This window comes from Salvelinus fontinalis, chromosome 21 (assembly GCF_029448725.1).
Source record: "Salvelinus fontinalis isolate EN_2023a chromosome 21, ASM2944872v1, whole genome shotgun sequence".
NCBI classification, from domain to species: Eukaryota; Metazoa; Chordata; class Actinopteri; order Salmoniformes; family Salmonidae; genus Salvelinus; species Salvelinus fontinalis.
In genome coordinates this window covers 20,509,682-20,536,088 of record NC_074685.1, presented here as the reverse complement: position 1 = coordinate 20,536,088, position 26,407 = coordinate 20,509,682, and the positions used below count along the sequence as shown (strand labels likewise).

The following is a 26,407-nucleotide window of genomic DNA, read 5'->3' as shown; positions in this document are numbered from 1 at the left end:
GGACTAGTTAACTGTAAGGTTGCAAGATTGAATCCCGGAGCTGACAAGGTAAAAATCTGTCGTTCTGCCCCTGAACAAGGCACCGTTCCTAGGCCGTCATTGAAAATAAGAATGTGTTCTTAACTGACTTGCCTATTTAACTTCTCTAGGATAGGGGGCAGCATTTTCACGTTTGGATGAAAAGCATACCCAAATTCAACTGCCAGCTACTCATCCCCAGAAGATAAAATATGCATAGTGTTAGTAGATTTGGATAGAAAACACTCTGAAGTTTCTAAAACTGTTCGAATCTGTGAGTCTGTGAGTATAACAGAACTTATTTAGCAAGCGAAACCCCGAGGACAAACCATTCAGTTTTTTTCTTTTTTTTAGGTCACTCTCTTTTCAATGGATTTTTATTGGGAATACAGATTTCTAATATACCTTCTTGCAGTTCCTACCGCTTCCACTGGATGTCAACAGTCTTTAGAAATTAGTTGAGGGTTTTTCCTTTGTGTAATGAAGAAGTACGGCCATTTTGAATGAGGGTCACTTGAGGTGTACTGTTAGATAGAGGCGCGTGACCAGAAAGCATGCTACAGATTGTTTTAATCCTGTATTGAACACGAGTGGGAACCGGTGTTTTTCTGTATCAAACGTGCCAAATAAATGGACATTTTGGATATATATCGACGGAATTAATCGAACAAAAGGACCATTTGTGATGTTTATGGGACATATTGGAGTGCCAACAACAGAAGCTCGTCAAAGGTAAGGCATGAATTATATTTTTATTTCTGCGTTTTGTGTCGCGCCTGCAGGGTTGAAATATGCTTATCTCTCTTTGTTTACAATGGTGCTAACTCAGATAATAGCATAATTTGCTTTCGCTGAAAAGCCTATTTGAATTCTGACATGTTGTCTGGATTCACAACCAGTGTAGCTTTAATTTGGTAGCTTTCATGTGTGATTTAATGAAAGTTTGATTTTTATAGTAATTTTTTGAATATGGCGCTCTGCATTTTCTCTGGCTTTTGGCCAAGTGAGACAGTAGCGTCCCGCCTAAACTCAGATTTTTGGATATAAATATGAACTTTCCCGAACAAAACATACATGTATTGTGTAACATGAAGTCCTATGAGTGTCATCTGATGAAGATCATCAAAGGTTAGTGATTAATTTTATCTCTATTTCTGCTTTTTGTTACTCCTCTCTTTGGCTGGAAAAATGGCTGTGTTTTTCTGTGGCTATGTACTGACCTAACATAATTGTTTGGTGTGCTTTCGCCATAAATCCTTTTTGAAATCAGACATGTTGGCTGGATTCACAACAAGTGTAGCTTTAATATGGTGTCTTTCATGTGTGATTTCATGAAAGTTGGATTTTTATAGTAATTTATTTGAATTTGGCGCTCTGCATTTTTACTGGCTTTTGGCCAAGTGGGACATTAGCGTCCCACATATCCCAGAGAAGTTAAATAAAGGTGTAAAAAAATAAAAAAAATAATAAATAAACATCGGCCAAATCGGTGTCCAAAAATACCAATTTCCGATTGTTATGAAAACTTGAAATCGGCCCTAATTAATCGGCCATTCAGATTAATCGGTCGACCTCTAAACATGACATCATGTAACAACTTAACATTAAAATACCAGTAAGGTGATGACCTTCATGGACAGGACAAGTGAATATCAACAGACACATTATGGTGATCAGAGAAACCCACAGGAGTAATATCACAACTTCCAACCCTACTACAGTATTGCTCAGATACATACAACCTGTCTTACCTTGCTGCACTGACACAACCTTCATTAACTTTTAGCCATGTGTACTGCCTAACTTTTGCATTCCTAACTCTCTACACACCAGAAAGCTCAAACTCAGTTAATAGACCAGACAGGCAAGTGGCTGACCGCAGGTGAGGTTCTTCAGCAGTGCGGTCAACAGTAAAATCTACTGTACAATTCCAGTCCCCCCCTAAAACCACACACCCCTCTTTGTCACACTGTCTTAAGGTTTCCTTTATTTTATCAAAAACAACAATACGCTCTGTACCCTCATTAGGAGCATAAACACTCAAAAAAACAAATAAAAACCCATAACATCCACATTGACCAATAAAACCTGACCCTTAACAATCTCTGTTGTAGATACCACTATCACCCCTAAGCCTGAGGAAAACAAAATCACCACCCCAGCACTGAAATTAGTACCATGACTGAGTATATGCTGCCCCTCCCACCACATACCCCAGTCAACCTCATTAGCCTCATCACCACGTGTCTCCTGTAGAAAAACTACATTAAGCCTTTTCTGTTTTATTACTTCTAATACCCAAGCCCTCTTACTCCTGTCCCTTCCCCCATTTATATTGAGAGAACCTACCCTTAGTATCTCCATATAGAAAGGAGAAAGGAAAAGCAGAAGAAACCACAGAGAAACCAAAGAGAAAAAAGACACCCTATGAAGCATGATCATCATCATTATTTAAATGTTCTCTTTACCTGATCACGTTTCCCACTACCTTTTGCTGCTGTGACAGCAGTAACACATTTCCTCAAGCGAAAACGCTTCTTCTCACTCAACTGGTCTAACCCCACCGTCTTCTTTAACATCACAGCTGACCTCACAAACTTATCAACATCAAATAAATCTGCCAATTTGACAGATTTCCCAAAAGTCTGATCCAGGAACCCATTTACCTCCTCTAGATTGTAAATTGAGTCATCACCAACTGCTATCTTATCAATAGAGATATCCATATCCTTCTCCTGATCCTCCTCAACTGAGGCCACAGACCCGACTCTCTTTTACCATATCCCTCTCAACACTCCCCACTTGCACCCAATCACTCGTAACAGGCATCTCCTCCACTACCTGGGACACTAGCCCCACCTGAACCCCCTCCTGTACCCCATTACTCATAGTGGGCATCTCCTCCACTACCTGGGAGATTAGCTCCACATGAACCCCCTCCTGTACCCCAGCACTTGTACTGGGCACCTCCTCACCAGTCTGAGGAAATGGCTCTTCAGATCCATCCTTACCTTCTACAACAATATTTTTCTGCTGCATAACATTTCCCTCTGGTACAAGTTGCAACTCCGTGCCCTCAACACGGACAACTTGTTCCTCAGCAACAGGTGCTTGTGGCTGCTCTACCTCTGTCAGCCCACCTCTCCCTACATCAGTGGGCCCAGGCGTTACGATGACCACCTGCGCCTCTCCCTCTGCCTTCTCCCTTTTCGGGCAAGCATGTCGCTTATGGCCAACATCCCCACACTCAAAACACCATTGACTACCCGTACTAGCATAAGCCATATACAGTCTGTTGTCATACTTGACTTTAAATGATAACTCCAAAGTCTGCTCCGGTGAGTCCAAATAACACCTGTCGCCGAAACGACATAACCTGTTTCAAAGCTGGGTGTTTGCAACCCAACGGGACAAACTTAATTGAACTTGCGAACTTTCCAAACCGCAATAACTCGCGCTCCAATAGCTCATTTGGAATAAACGGCGGTACATTCGAAATCGTTACCCTTGTTGACTGACAAAAAAGCGGCGTAACTTGAATAAACATCCCTTTAAGAAGTACGCCTTGCTCAAACATTCCAACAAGACGCTCTTCTTTAAGAAAAACCACAACCGCTTTATTCATCCGTGACGCATAAGCAACATTCTCATATCCTACCTTCTCTCCTACGGCGACCAGAAACTCCTCCACAGTGACAGTAGCTTCAGTAACACATCTAAAGCCGTGCCGAAGTGACAGGGACGGCGTCCCCATGTGGGTCGCCATCCCCGCCAAAACCAGGGTAATTTCGACACGAAAAACAATATACTTAATTCTACCACAACAACTAAATAAAAATAATGATAACCTTAATCATCCGTAGGAAGAAAAAAAAGATAGCAACAAGAAAAGGAAACGTAAAAGAAAAACCAAGATATCTAACTCTACACAACACTTGCACTCACTCACACGATTCCCAGCATGCACCAAACACTCCCAGCATGCAGAGAGAGAGAGAGAGAGGGAGCGAGGAAGAGAGAGGAGGGGAGAGCGAGAGGGAAATAGAGAGGAGGGAGATGGTGAGGGGCTGAGAAGGTTAAAATCACAGTCACAGAAAAGAGGAGACGTTGACCTTGGTGAGAAGGAGGGCACATCAATGCTCACAACTTGTGATATACAACTCCTCCATCTTCAACGGCTACCTCTGGAGATCCCTTCAATCTCCACTTAGTTAGGTAAATCTGCTTGTGTTTTTTTACACCTTACTTGTAGAATAATCTCCCAAACTCTCTTAAACTGTATGGTTTGGTGCCTCTAGGATTCAGACGGCTGATTGATGACCTTTTGACTGAAGAATGTGTTTGTTTTCTATGATTGTATCTGTTTTGCTTTTCATATTGTATTGATGTGTATATTTGTTTAAATTATAGGGCTCATCTGTAAAATATACCTTGCCCTCAGCATGACTCCCTGTCAAAATAAAGGTTAAATCAAATAAACACCCTGGTACCTTCCCCACTCCTTCACACTGTCTATTTCCTGACCCAACCTCTCCTACACCTCACACTACCAAGTTTAGATTTGTATTTCACCACCCCTCAATTCAACCCCCTCTAGCCGTCTGACTCCCTCATTTTCAATCTCCTCAGAGATCCAGACGCTTCTGTAGACGTGAGTCATAAAAGAATACATCTTATTCCTTATCAACCTTACCAAACAAAACCCATCGGTCTCCTTCGCTCTGCCTCTCCTACTTTCTCTCTCCTTCTCCAGACGCTGTATCTCTCTCAGATTACAGATATGCATGGGAGATACTGAGCAATGGGGATACACTCACAGTGTATGGGAAGGTCGCTTGACTCACTGGCTTCGAGTCCCTTTGGTTCAAATCAAATGTACATCATTCAAAATATGCTGTTCCTGAATATGCAGAATGAGCAGGAAATGGGGTAAACATTAAGCTTGGTTCAATGGATCACGGTCGATAATCATTATTAACTCCATCAGCAGAGGCAGGGAAGAGGCAGCGTACTTAGCCTTTCCACTGAGGAACATCCCCATGTCAGTTCATTAGGCAGAATGTGGACACCACACAGGAATCTTAACCAGTTGATAACAACACATTGCCTCAACCTCAGTCAGACTCACACACAATTCCAGTAGCCTACAAACAAACACAAACACACACACACACACACGCACACACACACGCACACACACAGCGACCCCTGGCAAACAAATTAACATAATATGTAAATTGGTATCAATATCAACGTCCATGGTCAGACTGCCTTCCTAAACTTGCATTGGGAATCATTCAGAAATATTTGTTGAATGCCAAGCCAAGCAAATGGAGTAGACCCAGCTTCCTGCCAGAGGATTCCTAACTTCATTTACATATTGGTTCCACCAAGCGTGGCAGTTATTCTATATTCATCATCTCACTTCCCATTGAATGGCACGGGAGAATGTTCATCAGCATTCACCACAGGTATCTAAACAGGGAGGATTGAGGAACACGGCTGGGGCGACAAACCGCCTATCAGTCTGTCCATAGTTTCACTCCTTTCGCTCTCCCTTCCCCTCTTTCTCGCCCTGTGCCTGTAAGTGTTTCCAGTCTGTGTGTGCTATTGCGCCTGTAGCAAATAAACAGAGAATAATCAAGAGAGCAAACAACTGTGCTACATCCCAGATATAATAGTCTCTCTCTTTTCTAAGTGTAGAGGACATTTTCCTCTGCTCTTTGCTTCTTTCCCACCTATCTCTCTCTACCTCTATACCACTCCCCTCTATCTCCTTCCTGCAACCCATCTCTCTGCATCCTTTTATCTACCTTCTCTCTCCTTTTCCTTGTGCTCTTCTCCTCCCCCCTAGTGGGAATGGGTGTAAGCTGCTCCTTTCTCCCACTCCCCCTCTCCTCGCTCTCTCTCTCTCTTCCTCAGTAATGTGCTCCATGCTATACCATTAGAGGCTAGCCAGAGAGCAGGGCTAGGGTCAGGGGGAGGAGAGAGGGATAGGGGAGAAGGGATTGAGGCAAAGGGGCTGGAGAGGGGAAGAGGTTGAGGGCGAAGGAGTGAGGGATGCGGAGCTGGTTGGCAGAGGAGGGTAAGGGAAGAGGGTTGGAGGACAGACAGAGCTGTTTGTGTGTGTGCGTGTGTGTAAAACTCCCTGGGCCTTGTTCTGTCAGGGAGCCAGCTGATGGATCTACCCCTCCCTGATCAAACACATCAATCAATAACACAGCATCAACACTACAGAGGAGCACAGCGACACAGACATGATTACTTAAAGTGCACTGCACACATACCCTCTACTACCACTACAAGGGCATAACTGTATACACCTCTCTGCCCCAGCCTAGCCAACTATCCCTCAACTATTATCTCCATTTTAACATTGCTAGTGTATCAACCTTATACAAAATCTCCCATATACCTTTGCTACAGTATGTTTTCCTCTCAACAATATTTCCTCTGCCCTTGCTAGATCATCCATCTCCTCTCAACGATCTTCCACGAGGTATCTGCCCTTTCTAGGGATACCAATTGAATTTCCCTTTGTTTACATCCCAAGGACAATTGTTCTCAACTGTCTCAGTGACCTCCACTTGTCCCCAGCAGCACATACTGTACATAGAGTCCAGTATGAGTGGTACATGGAGTGTCACTGATGGGATGTAGGGTGTTCCAAGGCCACATGATCCACACAGACCTTGAGGAGCTCTTTCCATTACATAACCTGGCTCGCTGTCTCGGTCTGATAATGAGAGGGCTGTGTAGCAGAGGTCTAATGGCCAGCCCCTGCAGCGGATCTGGGGGAATGGTAATCGAGATCAGATGAAAACAGCGCCAATCTGTGAGGAGACGATTTCTCTTGTAGTAGCAGCATGTTATTTATAATTAAGGTCAATTAAAAGACTACGGAATCCAGTTGCAGCTGATGTGTGTTTCTGGGCTTACTCTCAGGACTCAATCACTGTATGGTTGGTGTGCAGCGTCAATATGTCACACTGTAATCACCATGGCAAAAATCTGTCACTTCAGATGCCTGCCTCTTGACCCAAGGTCAAAATAAACTTTGCAGATGCGATTTACTGCCATTACCCATCCCCTGCACTAGAAGGGCTCTGATTGTCTAGTTCCTCTAGAGGCGATGTTCTGATTAACGGGCAGGCTGATAGATGAGCTGTTTGATTGGTGAGACAATATATCGATCTGAATGGCATTGGCAGACTGGCTCCCTCATTTCAAACAGGGAACACACAAGAGCTAGGTATCAGGTCCCAACAGCCTTAAATAGTCACTGGTGTTCTCCTCTCTATCCCGCCTCGAGGTGGATATCTTCCGTCCCAGAGCTCTCACTCCATTCAGTCCCTTTCAGATCAGTGGGCTGGAGAGAGATGGCCAGAGAGGGGTCAACTCTCCACCAAAAACAGGCTTGCCCATAGTCCCTAAAATACTACAGTGAGGTGGAAGTGATTGGGGAGAGGATAACTCAGGAACAAACAGATGCTGTGGAGGACGCCATACCCCTTCCCCGGCCTAACCCCCCCCTCCCCCCCATTCTGTGCCTTAGGTTGGCAGGGTGTCTGTTGGCAACAGGACAGAGTTTGGGCTTCGGTATAAAATTAGCTCAAAGATTCAGAGGTTACACGCTTCTAATGAAGCTATTGATTTTTGATGAGCCAAAACAGAGCGCTTTTGTCTTTAGGAGCTGTCAGTGGATCTCTTTTCGTGACTTCACTGCATCATATTACCCAGCACTGAGACAAGCCAGAGACAAAACCTCAAACCAAAGCAGGATTGGTCCAAGACACATCGAGGAACCATTCCACACAATACATGCAGACACACCATGTCATGTCACCGTCAGCTAGCAAAGTAGACACACATCCTGTAGACATGTGATGAGATGTGCACACACACACACACACACACACACACACACACACACACACACACACACACACACACACACACACACACACACACACACACACACACACACACACACACACAGAAAGAAACACTCATGCAGTGAGAACCCTGGGGTTGAGACAGCTGTGAGTCCAGCTGCAGATCAAAACATGTGGAAGAGGTCCCTAGGCTGGGCATCCACCCTTCTCACCTCTCATCTGCCCTCCACACCACTCCCCTTTTTCTCTCTCTATTCCTCCCTCTCCACAGCAACTTGCATTAATCAGTAGATTTGGTATTATTAACTACGCCACATACAGTATGAGACACTACAGAACAGATATAGCAGTCAAGTCAACCTACTTTTCATACTGAGTCACGGTGCCATAATCAGAAGTAGGCTATAGCTTAAGTTTTCTAGCTAATGTCTCAAAAGTACTATTCATAAAAGGCCCCCACTCCATTACTTTATTACTAATTCAGTCGGTTAAGCTCTTAACATGGTGGTAACAGTCCTTCCCAGAGGCCTCTCTAAGAGCTTCTAATAATGGATCTCCAGTTGAAGTGCTGTGGTAAGTAGGAGATGTAATCCACCCAAAACTACCGGATGTGCCGGGAAAGTATCTTATACTGGTACTTGACTTTACAGTGGCCAAAACACCTTTCCATAACCAATTTAGGTGAAGGCATTTTGTAACACTGAATTAAACAACCCAGTTAATTGTTTAATTTGACATTAAGTAGTTTATTAGCATGTTCTCAGATCTGTATGTGCGTGCCTTTAGCCAATTGTTTTTCCGCCCGTTGTCAAGTCGTACATAATGTTTGGCATGACAACAAACACAACAGGGGATTTGGCTAAATTGCTAATTGATCTGCTACTGGACTAGTAGTTTATATTCCATTCCATTCATTTACACACACGTGATGGTTTCAGATGCCAATGGCACTACAACCTGCACGTCAAAACCTCGCAGATCCAACCTCTGCTCCTACCTGTCCTTCACACCTTCAGTTGCCATGGGGAACCACATCCAAGGTCTGACAGCAGTGATGCTAGGCCAGCTACTGTTTGTGTGCAAGGACACACAACATGCATGTGTGTATGCACACACTCACGCAGTACGGACATACAGTACACACCAACACACGGCCCCTTTCTTTAAGTCAGCTATGCTTCATTACTTATTCTAAGCACTTATAATGTCACTTTTCACAACGGCAATTAGAGCAAAATAATTCTGACTGCAGTTGGCAAATAACCCCCCGTCAGCAGAACAAGTCTCATTGATCTGTTGTGTTTGATACATTTGTCACCAGATCCCAGCAAACATTATCTTCCACAATCATGAGGGTTGCAGGTAAGTTTGATAGATGAGATGAACAAGGTCCTTAATCCACATTGACAACCATAGTCTATGTTCGGTGACATGTTAAAGACAAGGTGCCTTTTAATAGGATGGTACTTAAGATATGAATTGAATTTGAAGCAACATAACATGGCTGCCACTAAAGGAGATGGGCGTCTAGCGGATCAATATTTCTATTCATTAAAGTCAGGTGGTTTTGGGTAATAAAGGCAAGCATGGCAGATGGGATGGCCATCTTGTGATGAGGTAATAGCCCTGCTGAAACCTGGCTAAACCCTACACTGAGGATAACCTCCACCTCTAACCTCTTACTGTAATATTTCATACAATCCTATAAACTGCAATTTCATCCCTATCTGTCTCTCTGTTACTGCTGCCTCTACTTGGCACCTGTTTTACACTGCAGGTACCTGTCATAAAGACAGCAGACTGTATGTTCCTGTTTCAGAATGTTCTTCCAGCATGGCGGTGGCTGGGATGAAGGGTGCTTACACATCAGCCCGACCTTGCCTCATCCTGCCTACTCCTCTGAGATGCATACAAACACACACAAACACACACACACACACACACACACACACACACACACACACACACAGGTCCCTCGGAATCTGGGACACTTCTGTTTGCGCCCCACACACACGTAAATATGCTCACGCACATACATTGCTGTTCTTTTCATATATCAGCTTAGCAGGAAGACTGAATGTAGGTCTTACTCACAATAAACACCATGGTCTGTGCAGTTCCGGCCGACTGGGCTAGGGTAGACCTTTACACTCATACCATATACGGGTTGAAAATGGCAGATTTGGACACTGAGAAGTGCCTAAATTAGAACGCAATGGCTGCACAGTAAGATGCTATACATGACGTCAGAGCTCAGGGTCTCCACCTCACAGATATGGATGGGTTTTGACTGAGATCCATTCTGAGAACCGCACGACAAGATCCCAGAAATGTTCCATACTCAGATAAATCTTATTTCTCACACATTTTTTGCACTATTGTTATTTTATTTAAATGTTTTATTAAAACATTTTTTTTACCCCTTTTTCCCCTTTTTCTCAGTCTTGTCCCATCGCTGCAACTCCCGTACGGACTCGGGAGAGGCGAAGGTCGAGAGCCATGCGTCCTCCGAAACACAACCCAGCCAAGCCACACTGCTTCTTGACACAATGCCCGCTTAACCCAGAAGCTAGCTGCACCAATGTATTGGAGGAAACATTGTACACCTGGTGACCATGTCAGCGTGCACTGCACCCGACCCGCCACAGGAGTCGCTAGTGCGCGACAACATAATGCCACAGATGTCTAAAGTTTTGAGGGAGTGTGCAATTGGCATGCTGACTGCAAGAATGTCCACCAGAGCTGTTGCCAGAGAATTCTATGTTCATTTCTCTACCATAAGGCGCCTCCAATGTTGTTTTAGAGAATTTGACAGTACGTCCAACCTGTCTCACAATCGCAGACCATGTGTAACCACGCCAGCCCAGGACCTCCACATCCAGCTTCTTCACCTGCGGGATCGTCTGAGACCAGCCACCCGGACAGCTGATGAAACTGTGGGTTTGCACAAACAAATAATTTTTGCACAAACTGTCAGAAACCGTCTCAGGGAAGCTCATCTGTGTGCTCGTCGTCCTCACCAGGTTCTTGACCCGACTGCAGTTCGGCGTCATAACAGACTTCAGTGGGCAAATGCTCACCGTCAATGGCCACTGTCACACTAGAGAATTGGGTGGGTGGGTGGGTATAATTTGTGTAACGTTCCAACAGGAATCCGTTCCAAAAAACGTCTTAAATAACAAGGATGCCAACAAACAACGCATACAAAGTTGAATAGCGGCCAAATAAGAAAACGGGTAGGGAGTGGGTTATTTCATGAATTTTTCACTCACCACGTTTATTCCGAAAAATGTCTGTCCTCACTAGCCTATGGACAAACATTATGAATAAGCTACGTGGTGAGTTGACGCCTATTCGGCAGCTAGTTAGATAGGTGAATTGATCATGCTACTTTGTATGCGTTGTTTGTTGGCAACCTTGTACTTTACGAAGTTTTTGGAACGGACTCCTGTTGGAACGTTCCACAAATTATACCCACCCAATCGAAGCTTACCTTGTGAGATGTTTGCTGTGTAAAATAACCTTTGTGAGACGAACCTTGTGAGATGAAAACATTGTGTATAATAAATATTTTGACTCTCGGGGCTGGTGATAAATAATGGTAGGTCACAGGCAGACACATAAGATATTCTCATAATCTATGGAGTCCCGGCTTTCGGTGTGAATCAACATATTCCGTGTTTGTTTTGTTTGTGCTTCACAATGTTAACCGGAACGTAGGTAGCAGCCATCTTGAAATGAGGTCATCGGCTCGGCCTGCACTTATACATGTGTATGCCCATATATGGTAGTAGGTCACACCAAAGATTTTAAGGCAGAGATCAATAGCCAAGATACTCAGCTTTCCGCAGACACCCTACTTTTGCAGATAGGTGTCACGCCCTGACCATAGAGAGCCTGTTATTCTCTATGTTGGTTAGGTCGGGGTGTGACTAGGGTGGGTCATCTAGGTAATTATATATCTATGTTGGCTTGGTATGATTCCCAATCAGAGGCAGCTGTTTATCGTTGTCTCTGATTGGGGATCATATTTAGGCATCCATTTCCCCTTTGTGCTCTGTGGGATCTTGTCTATGTATAGTTGCTTGTGAGCTTATTTATAGCTGTTTGTTTGTTTGTTTGTTTGTTTGTTTGTTTGTTTGTTTGTTTGTTTGTTTGTTTGTTTGTTTGTTTGTTTGTTTGTTTGTTTGTTTGTTTGTTTGTTTGTTTGTTTCTTTGTTTGTTTGTTTGTTCTTTGAAATGTTCTAATCCAAAATAAAGGATGGAAACATACCACGCTGCATCTTGGTCTACTCCTTAAGACGAACGTGACAATAGGTGCTACCGTTCTCATACAAGACTGAGTTGAATAAAAAAATGTAATAGGGTCCCCAAATATGGGAACTTTACATTAAGAGGATTTATCCACTTCAAATCAGTGTAGATGAATGGGAGGAGACAGGTTAAAGGAGGATTTTTAAGCAATTGAGACATAGATTGTGTATCCAGTCAACTTGACACAACTGTGGGAAGTATTGGAATCAAAATGGGTCAGCATCTCTGTGGAACGCTTTTAAAACTTTGAGGCCGTTCTCAATATTAGGAAGGTGTTCCTAATGTTTTGTACACTCAGTGTATGATCACTCTGTTTGATGTACAGTTAAAATAAGACATGGCATTATAACCTGGGTTGTCCTGAACAGAATTAGCCCATGTTTATTGTATTGTGAAGAAAATTTGTCGCAGACCATACATTTGAATTCACTCATGACATATGCGCACCAAAATAACGATCTGCTTCTCTGAATTGCCTACTGAAAGCCTAACACTGTAAGATCCTATTTTATAATTTAGCTAGTCATGTTGGCAATAGAACAAGCTTTCAAATTATGCCCACCTGACCCAGATTGTGATTTATAATGGAACGTTTTTGGATTGCATAAACAACAACAGTAATTGTGTAATGGTGGGATGCAGGGTTGTGTTCCAAAGAAAACAACTACAAGTGTGCTTGCTCTAGTTCCTCAACGGCACAGCTAGGAGAGATAAAAAAAACACCTTATATTTGAAGACTCTTCTTTGAGTTAAAAGTGTATTTAAATTAATCAGGAACTGTGGAGGTGTGTGACCACTTGGAAAAAACAGTTAGACCTCTCACTCAAATCCTTTTAATAGTTTTTCTTATGTTGTACCTACCCCAAATATTCCAAGAATTTTCTGATCGTGTTACTGAATGTTATCCAGAGTATTTTCAGATTTTGTTATCCAGAAATGCAGCGAAAAGTACAGTAAATGTAAAATGCACATGAAATCAACAGTGTAATGTTTGGATTCAGTCTTGTCAGGTAAACTGTTGTCTCTTCACCTTTAGTCTAATCATTTCTCCATAATCTCCAAACTGTTCCCTTTTAATTGTTACCATGGTTATGCATATGCTTTCTGTATTTCTTGAGACTAAACACACACTACCCCTTGCTGATCAGGAGACTTTAGGGTGTGTTGTGGTGAACTGTCATTACAATTGCTTCCTGGGAACCTGGACCACTTTTGGAGCGAACAAGTGCTCTCAAATCGTGTGCTGATGTTGAACACAGATGACAATTATATTCCTAATAAAGCCAATTTAGCTAGCTAACATACATCTGGAGAATACAAGTTATATTCACTATGGCTAGCTAGCGTTAGCAACATTTTCAATGAGAGCTAAATAACCAGCTAGCTAGCAAACAATGAAAACAGTATAATTTCGTAATTCGAAAAACACTTCAACAGGCTCTGTGTCACGGTCGTCGTAATATTCCTCCTCCTCCTCGGACGAGGAGAGGAGAGAGGGATCGGAAGACCAATGTGCAGCGAGGTATGTAGACATCATGAATTTATTAGACAAGACGAACACTGAACCGAACAATACTTGATAAATACAAAATAACAAACAGACGACGTAGACTGACCTGAACATGCAAACTACATAAAATGAAGAACGCACGAACAGGAAAGAACGAACGAACGAATGAGACTAGACAGTACCGTGTGGTGCAATAAACACAGACACAGCGACAATCACCCACAAACAAACAGTGAGAACAGCCTACCTTAAATATGGTTCTCAATCAGAGGAACGTTAAACACCTGCCTCTAATTGAGAACCATATCAGGCACATTAAACCCAACATAGAAACACAACACATAGAATGCCCACCCAGCTCACGTCCTGACCAACAAAACAAAGGATTAACACAATAACTAGGGTCAGAACGTGACACTCTGTTTCATGTTTCATAGTTGCAAGTACCCCTAGCGCACTGTTCAATTATTTAGTCATTTAAACTAGGGATACACCGATATGGTATTTCTGGCCGATACCGATATCCAATATTTTCCTTGCCAAAAGAAATGATACCGATATGAAAAGACATGTGCGACCTTTAAAGCATTCTAGTACAGTTAAATAGTTGAAACACACACACACACTCACACACACACTGACCAAAAAGTTGTTTTGTTGGCATTTACGTATGTCCCCATTACCAGTAAAACATAATCAAAACCTATTTCTTTCACTTACTTGCTGTGATGTTTCGTTGTTCATTTGTTCAGTCTCAACCAGGATTTCATCATACATGTCAAGCAGTGAAGTTTCAGCTCTGTCTGTCCGTGGCCTCTCTCCCTCGGTGCGCTTACTCTTCCTCTGTGTTCTTACTCTTTCAAATGACTGCTCAACTTGAACTTGTTTAGTTGTTGGAAGTTGGCGCTTAGTATTTTTCTTCTTTTGTTCTGTGTAGCGCTGCATTTTCCGTGGCGTCATTACGTCATCTACCTACATTATATAGGTATGCACGTCAGCTTCGACATCGGTTTTGCACATCGGCGTTAAACTAGACATCGGACCGATGCCGATGTTGGCATTTTTAGATAATATCGTCCGATACCGATATGCCTACCGATGTATCGTGCATCCCTAATTTAAAATATTTATTATTTGATAAAAACTCTCAGTTTTTGCCATAGCCCTTCTTGGCTTCCAAAGGTTTGAAACGTGAGCAAGCCTGTCTGAGGTGTCAGGCTTGACGACAGTTGCAATCCATCGGAGCGCTGTGATTGGTTGAGGTGGAGCTTAGCGAAGGGTCAATTGGCACACACAGATATAGCACAATCATTATGCAAGCAGTACATAGCAGTTTCAACAAGGCTTCTAAAAATGTTAATGCAAAATGTTAACAGCTTGGAATTCCACTAACAGAAGGTCTAAGACAGTGCACATCTCTGGTCATTGAAACATTTATTTTGTCATTTTTAGTCATCTCTGTGCCTCCACCTATGAAGGAAGAGATCATCCTCAAGGACAAAGCAATACTAGAGAGAGTGAATGCCTCTGAGCTCACACTGTAATGGTTTTATCATTAGAGGGCTGCATCCAGGAGGTTATATAAAAGAGGAATGAGGTACCCTAAAGCCATATCATCTCATACACACATGCGCGATTGCACATACAAATGGACACGCGCTCACACACACAACAAATTAGCAGGTCTTGAGTCTAGTATTGTATTAAGTCCACACCCTGTGGAAATAGGAAAATGTACTACAGCCCAATGCATTGCAATGAACACACAAAACATTCTACAGCATCCCTATATTTGATAATACTTTCTCCACTTTTCTCAGCCAACCTAAAACCCTAACTGATCTATAAATTGTGATGATTGAGAAGATACGGTACATTTGGAAAGTATTCAGACCCCTTGACTTTTTCCACATTTTGCTACGTTACAGCCTTATTTTAAAATGGATTAAGTATTTTTTCCCCTCATCAATCTACGCACAATACCCCACAATGACAAAGCGTAAACTGGTTTTTAGAAATGTTTGCAAATGTATTAAAAAAACAAACAGAAATACATTATTTACACAAATATTCAGACCTTTTGCTACGAGACTCGAAGTTGAGCTCTGGTACATCCTGTTTCCATTGAACATCCTTGAGATGTTTCTACAACTTGATTGAAGTCCACCTGTTGTACATTCAATTGATTGGACATTATTTGGAAAGGCACACACCTGTCTATTTAAGGTCCCACAGTTGACAGTGCATGTCAGAGCAAAAACCAAGCCATGAGGTCAAAGGAACTGTCCGTAGAGCTCCGAGACAGGATTGTGTTGAAGCACAGATCTGGGGAAGCGTATCAAAATATTTCTGCAGCATTGAAGGTCCCCAAGAACACAATGGCCTCCATCATTCTTAAATGGAAGAAGTTTGGAACCACCAAGACTCTTCCTAGAGCTGGCCGTCCGGCCAAACTGAGCAATCAGGGGAGAAGGACCACGGTCATGGAGGTGACCAAGAACCCGATGGTCACTCTGACAGAGCTCCAGAGTTCCTCTGTGGAGATGGGAGAACCTTCCATAAGGAGAACCATCTCTGCAGCACTCCAACAATCAGGCCTTTATGGTAGAGTGGTCAGACGGAAGCTAATCCTCAGTAAAAGACACAAGACATCCCGCTTGGAGTTTTCCAAAAGGCACCTAAAGGACTCTCAGACCATGGGAAAAAAGATTCTCTGGTCTGATGAAACCAAGATTGAACTCTTTGACCTGAGTACCAAGCGTCACGTCTGGAGGAAACCTGGCACCATCCCTACGGTGAAGCAATGTGGTGGCAGAATCATGCTGTCGGGATGTTTTTTCAGGGGCAGGGACTAGGAGACTAGTTAGGATCGAGGGAAAGATGAACGGAGCAAAGTACAGAGAGATCCTTGATGAAAACCTGCTCCAGAGCACTCAGGACCTCAGACTGGGGTGAAGGTTCACCTTCCAACAGGACAACGACCCTAAGCACACAGCCAAGACAACGCCGGAGTGGCTTCGGGACAAGTCTCTGAATGTCCTTGAGTGGCCCAGCCAGAGCCTGGACATGAACCCGATCGAACATCTCTGGAGAGACCTGAAAATAGCTGTTCAGCGACGCTCCCCATCCAACCTGACAGAGCTTGAGAAGATCTGCAAAGACTAATGAGAGAAACTCCCCAAATACAGGTGTGCCAAGCTTGTAGCGACATACCCAAGACGACTTGAGGCTGTAATCGCTGCCAAAGGTGCTTCAACAAAGTACTGAGTAAAGGGTCTTAATACTTATGTAAATATGTTATTTCATTTATTTATTTGTATAAATTTGCACAAACAACGTGTTTTTGCTTTGTCATTATGGTGTATTGTGTGTAAGCTGATGAGGATTTTCTTTTAAATCCATTTTAGAATAAGGCTGTAACGTAATAAAATTTGGAAAAAGTCAAGGGGTCTGAATACTTTCTGAATGCATTGTATGCATGAAGATATTGTAGTGTAGACACCTTTCCTTTTACACATACCGACTACTGACAGGGTAGATCATCACATTATGGAAGGGTTCTCAATAATTCATAATGCCGCTGTCTCAACCTTATTCCAATGCCAACCTTGGCATACAGCAAGCAATATGATGTTTTCAAATGTGTGTGTTGTATTGAAATGATTGCAGCCAACAATTGCTATTAACTGGTATTGCAGAGGTATCCTCTCCTTCTCTCCTCCCTCTCTTTCGCCGTCTCTCATTTGGATGGTGTTGATGTGGAGGTCAGAGATAAAAGCTGGCCTGTGACAGATGTTCTGAACAGGATATCCTCCATGTAAGACGCCTCTGACATTGCTGAGACTGTTTGCCATGGTATGAACAACCGTCACGTGGAGCTACGGGCTCCCTCCTCTGCCTCTGCTCTCCTTATTCTCTCTCTCTCTCTCTCTCTCTCTGCTATTCCATCTATATATCTCTGTTCTCTCCTTTTCTCCCACCATCCTCAGACTTCTCCAAGATCCCACCACTCTACACACTGACCTCACGTTGTCTTACAGTGATGATAATACACACACAAGACATCAACAATGAGGTGTCATGTCACCATCAATACCCAGGTAATGAGCAAATGAGCCATGATAATTGAAGGAGCAGGTGGAGATATCACTGTAGCCTACAGCAAAGAACACTGACTCGAGAGTTGGAGGCAGCTGCAGTGCACCCCATTGGAGAACATCCTTTTAAACCTTAATCTCACAGGTAGAGCTGGGAGGTTTACATTAAAACAGGCTGTTCTTTATAGGAGGAATATTAAGTTTAGCAAATAGGGGAAGGAGAGAAGAGATCACTCTTTCCCTCTCAGCCGAGGATGGATGAACAGTCTCTCTCACACACTCATCTAGGAAAGTGACTATAAAAGCCAGCCTATCAGAGATATGTGGCACATACTACAGACGGTCCTCAGGAGGGGAAAACAATAGAACCTGAAAGGCACATTAAACGCAGCAAGCAGGACATAACGACTCAGCTAGGAGATTAGGAGAGGGGAAGAGTGGAAGGAGACAGAGAGGATCCCTGCCTGTCTCCCCACACCGCCCCCGACCCTCTGTGACTCCACCCTCCAAGAGAAATGACATATGGGGAAAACACCAGAGTAAAGAGCATGACACCCTCCGGGGAGAAGCGGGCAGGGCATGTCTGACTGAACAAACACAACCTGTGCATGAGCATCTGTGCACGACTGGTTTACACATGGCGGATGTGTGCGCGTGACTGTGTGTGTAATTATATTGTTAAGTATTCCTAACCCATCCTGTACAATGGAGGGAGAGAGACAGGGAGAGAGAGAGAGAGAGAGAGAGAGAGAGAGAGAGAGAGAGAGAGAGAGAGAGAGAGAGAGAGAGAGAGAGAGAGAGAGAGAGAGAGAGAGAGAGAGAGAGAGAGAGAGAGAGAGAACAAAGACAGAGAAATTGACACCATCCTCAGTCAGCCATACCTTGCGTCTGCGGTCCCTCGATCGATTCCTCTTCTTGTTCTTCTCCTCCTCCTTATCCTTCAGCTCCTGAGCTGCGAGCTCTGCTAGGTCCTTGTTCTTGCGTAGCTGCTTGGCGGCTTGCGCCATGGTGCCGCAGCTGCTATCGCCGTAGCTCCAGTCGTCACAGTAGCGGTCCCCGTCCCTGCCCCAGCCCAGGCTCTAACGACGGCTGTGGCTGCCACTGCGTGTGTGTGACGGTGGCGCTGGGAGCGCCTGTGTGTGTGTGAGCGGGAGCGCGGTGCTCTAGCGACCGAGCCCCCAGCAGCCACAAATGAGATGCTGCTAGTGTTACTGCTGCTGCTGCTACTCATCCAGTAAGGCTGTGTTGCACTGATATGCCTCCCCTCCCCCTCACCCAGCACAGACCAGTCACGCAGTCCTGGGCTCAGCACGGTGGGGATCCTGCTGCAGAGCTCCCTCTTTCTCCCTCCGTTATGTCCTCCTCTGCTTCTCTCTATCCTCCACTTCACTGACCAAGCTGCTGAGAACTGTGTGTGTAAAATACAATTGTAAGGGCACACGAACTGCAGATTCCTTCAAATAATTTTTGTCACCCCATGCTTCTTCTTGCCTCTTCCACGGTTCCACAATTCCCTGAAAGGAAAAGGACGCCAATCCTGCAGTATAGCAGAAATGTTGTTATTCTTCGATCAAATGTATAAACTGGGTGGTTCGAGCCCTGAATGCTGATTGGCTGACAGCCGTGGTATATCAGGTCATATACTACGGGTATGACAAACCATTTATTTCTACTGCTCTAATTACGTTGATTAGTAGTTTATAATTGCAATAAGGCACCTCTGGGGTTTGTTGTATATGGCCATTATACCACAGCTAAGGGCTGTGTCCAGGCACTCCGAGCCCTTAGCAGTGGCATATTGGCTATATACCACACCCCCTTGGGCATTATTGCTTAAATATACAGCCTTTTCTTGCTCTGCTCTAAAGTCTATTCTATATATCTTTGGGTTTTCAAAGATGTATAGACAATTGTTGGTATGTATTTCTCTGTGTGATTTATTGACATGGAGTAGTACACAAGCAGTAAGATGGGGCTGTGTTCACCCTAGCTAATCAGGTTCTGTTATGTTTTACAGTCAGCAACAGACAAGGAATAAACATCAAAAACATGTGTGTTTCATAAAAATTGCATGCACGTTGCCGCCCTGTCTTCTCCCTCTCCTTTTCACTGTAGAACAAATAATGAATCATTCCAGAACCAATAAGGACCTCACACAATCATTGATCGAGGGAAAAGAGAGCAAGGGCAAACATGGAAATGGAAGTAAAAGGCATATTCTAGTCGCTCCATTTATTTATATTCCAGTCACACTAAATGTAATCTCAGCGCTATATGTGGAATCCTTCTCAACGCCGGAGACATAGAAACAAAGGAATTACACTGACATCATGGTGGGGGTATCACGCTCTCTGCATAGTCTTAAGACAGCAGTCACCTGACCAGAAACACATTAGTCATATTTATTTATGGTTGCCATGAGCCAATATATCAGCACACCTGCATTCAACTGCCTGGCTTGAGAATGCAACTGAAATGATTTGCTCATTCCAGTTAGCCTACCCGAAAAATGAAGCATTAAATCAATACTGTGCATAGGGAACACATATTCAAATATATGAAACTGTGCATTCCTCAGTCAAGCATTTTTGTTTAAACAAGTAAATAAATAATTAATAATGTTTCCCATTAAGGACTCATAGATGAATAGGGGATGTCTCCCTGGTGACCAAGCAATTTATTTATTGAGTGTGTGTGTGTGTGTGTGTGTCTGTGTGTGTGTGTGTGTGTACAGTATGTCAATAAAACCTGCATTGATTTGGGGTCTTTCCATTCATCACTTCTTCATGTGTCATTCAATAGGGTACAAACTCCAACTACCACTACTGACACCAAGCAGGGAGGGAAATTCCGTTTGTGTGATTGACAGCTTTGGACTTTATTTTGACTGATGGTAATGGTCCCCAATCAACTGGAGGCAATAAACACTCCAAAATATGGTTCAATAGCCCCAGGAATAGAATGGGGGTTTATTCTGTGTTCAGCACAAATGTCAAATGGGAAATGACATACTAGGCACATCAATGTAGGCTAGGCAGTATTCCACTCTAACTGATGGGGCAGGTTCCAATTAAGTTTTTTCCCATGTGTCAAAAATGTCAATACCACTATGAGAATAGATGTTATACTTGCAAATAGTCTGGAATACAAAAATATGTATAATACTGCCACCTACTGAAATGTTGGTGAATGATATCCTATAAATATATTTTTTAATAATGACATAATGCATTTTAATCTACAACAATAAGACTACTGAACCTGTACTCATACCTCAATAGTGCAGACTAATGTTGTCAGATCACCGGAAATCAACATCCGACATTCCAATATTTAGATAGGCCAATACTGTAAGCTATAAGTTCTCATCTAACCAACAACGCTACAGCCCAAACATTTGGACCTGCTCTATTGATTTCAGCATGATATCGATGGAAGTGGTAAAAAAAAGTGTTGCATTAAACCTACCGCGTTGGCGACCCACTTGAATCAAAATGCAACACTTCAAAATGTACCTAGCTGTCTTCTACAAATTGTAGGCAACACATTATTACCAGATTCCGTGTAGTTTTTGATCTGTGTTAGTTTAAACAGAACACCAGGGTTTTGATGTGTGTGCAGTTTATAAGGTGCTCGTTTAAAAAAATGACTATTGTTGCACGTGTGTAGATAGTAGATTTTAGGTTTAGGTTTTCAATATATAACGAACTGTTTCTGCATATTGCTTATTGATTTGGACACCTACAGCACCAGGTGTCGCAGGAAGGCCAAGACTATCCTCAGGGACCCCAGCCACCCGAGCCATGGACTGTTCTCCCCGTTTCTATCACACAGACGCAGGCAGAATAGGAGCATCATGGTAAAAACTGTAAGACTGGCCAATAGCTTCTACCCCCAGACCATCAGGCTTCTACCCCCCACCTCAAAGGTCATTTTTTACCCTGCCCTCACCCCAATAGACATGTATTATGCTGAATAGTCACGACTAGTCACCTACTCCCCCTGCTGCTCCTCCTTTGGACATTTCCCTTCCCCTCTAATGGACGCTAACCCCCGTCACGCCCTGACCTTAGTATTCTTTGTTTTCTTTATTATTTTGGTTAGGTCAGGGTGTGACGAGGGTGGTATGTGTGTTTTTGTCTTGTCTAGGGTTTTTTGTATGTCTAGGTGTGTGTGTCTAGCCTAGTCTAGACATATGTAGGTCTATGGTGGCCTAGATTGGTTCCCAATCAGAGGCAGCTGTTTATCGTTGTCTCTGATTGGGGATCCTATTTAGGTTGCCATTTTCCAGTTTGGTTTGTGGGTTATTGTCTATGTGAAGTTGCATGTCTGCACTCATTGTTTATAGCGTTCACGTTCATTTTGTTAGTTTGTTTAGTGTTCTTCGTGTTCAGTTGTCTTCTATTAAAAATATGTATTCACATCACGCTGCGCTTTGGTCTCCTCACTACAACGAACGTGACCCCCCCCCATGGACCCCAATTATCATTGTATTTTTATCTATTTGTATTTTATTTCACTTTGTCCTGCATTGTTGGAGCTCGTGCCCTGTAATTACATCTGCAACCATGTGCATGATGTGACTATTAAACTCTCTAATGTCTAATCTAATCTCTAGACTGTGTTTTGACATTGGGCTATTTATCAAAATGGCTTGTCAACAGGAAGCAGCGACAATACATTTTCAATTTAAATTTTAAGAACATAAATGTAACTTTCAACCTTAATTTCCAATGGTATTGTACGATTGACTTATTTTGATGATAGCCTATTCCAATAACAGAAATGTCCTAAAAGGGTTTTCCCTGCCTACAAGGAGCTCTTAAAATTGTTGCAAAACAGGATTCAACATTGCTACCTAGTGGTATAAACGTGTCTCGTATTGCTACGGTGGGGTAGTAGTAGAGTAGTTTGTCACCACCACACCGTGAGATAACGGTTAGAAAACTTGCCAATTTACCAACAGACCGTGCACATTTGCCTTCTTGCCACTATAGGGGGTGCTGTTTCGCATTAGCATAATTTCCTCTACCGATTAAACGGCTTCCTACTCAATTCTTGCTCGTACAATATGCATATTATTATTATTATTGGATAGAATACACTCTCTAGTTTCTATAGCCGTTGGAATTTTGTCTCTGAGTGAAACAGAACTCAATCTACAGCACTTTCATGATAGGGAGTCAGATTTCAGACATCTTGGCCCCTGATCTGGAGTCAGTTTAAAGGTCCCTGTAAATGCTATGGAGAAACAGACACTTCTTACGTCTTCCCCTGGATGTCAGTACAGGATGACGCTTTGAATGGAGTCGATTGCGCAATCAGGGGATGTATAAAACAGCAAATACCGGAAGTAGCTTCCCTTTGCTGCCTGCGCCTGGCGCACGAAGGACGTCGGACTCGCCTCCTTCCAAGCTTTTGTTTAGCCAGTAATATTTCTCTGGTCATGTTTTTACTCGTTAGAGGTGTTAAAAACATCATAAGGTAGTTAATTTAAACCGTTTTATAGCAATTTATATCCGTTTAGTGCGATTTTGAGGCATTTATTTCTGAGACACTTTGAACCGCTGGGCACGTTTCCAGTTCATGCCGAACGTTAGTGGGCATTTCCACATGGCAAGAGGACAGCTTTCGACCAAAAGACGATTAGACCCAAGAAAGGATTCTTTGCCCAAGATTCTGATGGAAGAACAGCTCACAGTAAGAACAATTTATGATGATAAATCGTGTTTCTGTCGAAAAATGTTAAACGCTTATGCCGCCATTTTGTTTTGTATAGCTTCGCTTGGCGCAACCTGTATTGAAAAGTAAGGATAATTTAAAAAATGTAAATCAGCGATTGCATTAAGAACTAATTTGTCTTTCGATTCCTGTCAACCCTGTATTTTTTAGTCAAGTATATGATTAGCTTTTGATTAAACTAGATCACTCAAAGATGGCGACCGACATTTTCAGGCATTTTCAGGCTTTCAGGCATTTTCAGACATTTTCAGGCTTGTTTTGCTTGTTTTGCATTGTATAACCACGTTTTTTTATGGCTAAATATGCACATTTTCGAACAAACTCTATATGTATGTTGTAATATGATGTTACAGGAGTGTCATCGGAAGAATTCTGAGAAGGTTAGTGAAAAAATTAATATATTTTGGCGATGATAACGATATCGCTCTCTTTGGCTTGAATTCATGCTGGGGTAACGTTTGCATATGTGGTATGCTAATATAACGATTTATTGTGTTTTCGCCGTAAAACACTTAGAAAATCTGAAATGTTGTCTGAATTCACAAGATCTGTGTCTTTCCATTGCTATGTGCTGTGTATTTTTAAGAAATGTTTTATGATGAGTAAATTGGTAATACAAGTTGCTCTCTGTAGTAATTCTAGTCGCTTTGGTGAGATTTGTGATGGTGGCTGCAATGGCAAACTATGATTTATACCTGAAATATGCACATTTTTCTAACAAAACCTATCCTATACCATAAATATGTTATCAGACTGTCATCTGATGAGGTTTTTTCTTGGTTAGTGGCTATCAATATCTTAGTTTAGCCGAATTGGTGATAGCTACTGGTGGAGAGAAAAAATGGTGGACAAAGAAAAATGGTGTCTTTTGCTAACGTGTTTAGCTAATAGATTTACATATTGTGTCTTCCCTGTAAAACATTAAAATAATCTGAAATGGTGGCTTTATTCACAAGATCTGTATCTTTCATTAGGTGTCTTGGACTTGTGATTTAATGATATTTAGATGCTACTATTTAATTGTGACGCTATGCTAGCGATGCTAATCAGTGTGGGGGGGGGTGGGGGGTGATCCCGGATCCGGGGTTGAGGCTTGTTAGAGGTTAACCCTCGTTGAATTTATAAAAGCAGATGACTTAACATATGATTTCAATTTAATTGAGAAATGAGAGAGTAGCTTAAGAAGTAATTATTACTTTAAGTAAATGGCTTACATTTAGAAGCATTCAGCAGGTAAGCAAAGATGAGTGCCTGGTCAGCGAAAAGTAGCGTTTTACTGTTTCCCGCGACTGGGACTGGCAGGTGCACACGAGACAAACAGAAATTATGGTGGAATACAAAATCTTTATTGTTCTCTTAAAGTGACAAATTGGATGATCAAAACTACAATGCAAATAGATTGAAATGGGGGTGTTGAAGTCAAACAATCTATCCATGTGGAAGTCCTTTCATGTCCATTCAGGTCGGCACATGCTGGTCAGTATATGACCACTGTGGCATAGTCATGGCCTTGCTCAAACATGACTGAGTAGGATGGAGGAGCACCAGCATGGGACACGGGGGCATAGCACAAATCATCTTCACCTTCCTGTGATTGCAACAAAGGGATGAGGACAAATCACTATTTGAAAGAAAACATAAAATCATCAAATCCTTTCAATAAACCAAAATTCCAACTGTTATTCATTTATAACATGCTTATATGTTGTGTGCCAGCCCACTGTACTGTTTATGCACAGAAAACTAAAAAAGCACTATGTTGGCAAAGTAGAGGAAGAGCATGAGGCAGCTACATAAAAACATAATTATGTCATGGTATTGCCTTCTTTTCCTGTGGAGATTCTGCAGGATTTGTTGTGTCACTTGCTGTGTAAACAGAATCACAGAAATGTGCTGTTAATACGGGACTGTGGTAAATATCTCCATAATAATAGGCCTACACACGTACACTTCACTGTGGCATCATCATACATACTTGTTAGGGTAGGGTCTCCTTGCAATGTCTGGACACTGGACGATCTGAAAGACATGGATAGGTGAGATAGGCCTTCACATTTGAACGGTATGTTCTGTATGCTGTCATAATCATACTGTTCAACACACAACCAACAATATTCACCTTGTTATGACGAGGCGTCCGTTCCCTATGACAGTAAAACAATGGAATACATGAGTGATTCTGTCTGATCGGTTTGCTAATACTTTTATAAGGCTGTTAGATACCAGGTTCACACACTCTCTTTGCTTTCAGTGAGAGGAGACAGGTGATGCAGAATATGAATACTGCAAGTATAATTATGAATCCTATCAGGGCCATACATCGGATGATGTACTTAGTCAGCATGTCTGTAACAGAGAAAATTGTATTTTTGACCAAATGGATGAATGACCTAAATCAGGAATCTATGCATTACATTTCTCATGTAATCTTTCTTACTTGTGTTCCACACCACCACTGTGACATTTTTGCTGGGAGGTGAGTGGACGCCCTCCTCCTCTTCGTAATGACACTGGACGGTGACCTTTGACCACAGCCCTCTGGGCTTCCACCCAAGCAGCTCTGACCCCATTACTGAGAGGGAGCATTGGTTGTGGCTGGCATTTGAGCGATCAAGCGCCTTGAGTTTAGAATCCACATAGAACAAACACTGCTGACCCTCTACAAGGGCAGAGGACTTGCAGCTCAGCTCAACCACTTCAGTCAGGGTCACAAACTTCCGGCTTACTGCGATCTGGTGCTTCTTCTGGGTAATCCAAGTGTTTGTCTGATTCTTTGTCCCCTTGATTCCCTGTCCCCTTGACGGATGAGGAATGAGAGAGATAGTTGAGGA

At 42.8% G+C, this 26,407-nt stretch overlaps 1 protein-coding gene across 1 annotated transcript in view; it reads right to left on the bottom strand.

Moving 5' to 3' along the window:
- LOC129818400 (ankyrin-1-like) overlaps positions 1-19,437 on the bottom strand; it is a 128,019-nt gene extending 108,582 nt beyond the window's left edge. Inside the window, 1 exon segment of the mRNA XM_055874244.1 lies at positions 18,716-19,437. Within this exon segment, the coding sequence (XP_055730219.1) occupies positions 18,716-18,841 (126 nt within the window). The 5' untranslated portion in view covers positions 18,842-19,437.
- Positions 19,438-26,407: the final 6,970 nt, after the last annotated feature.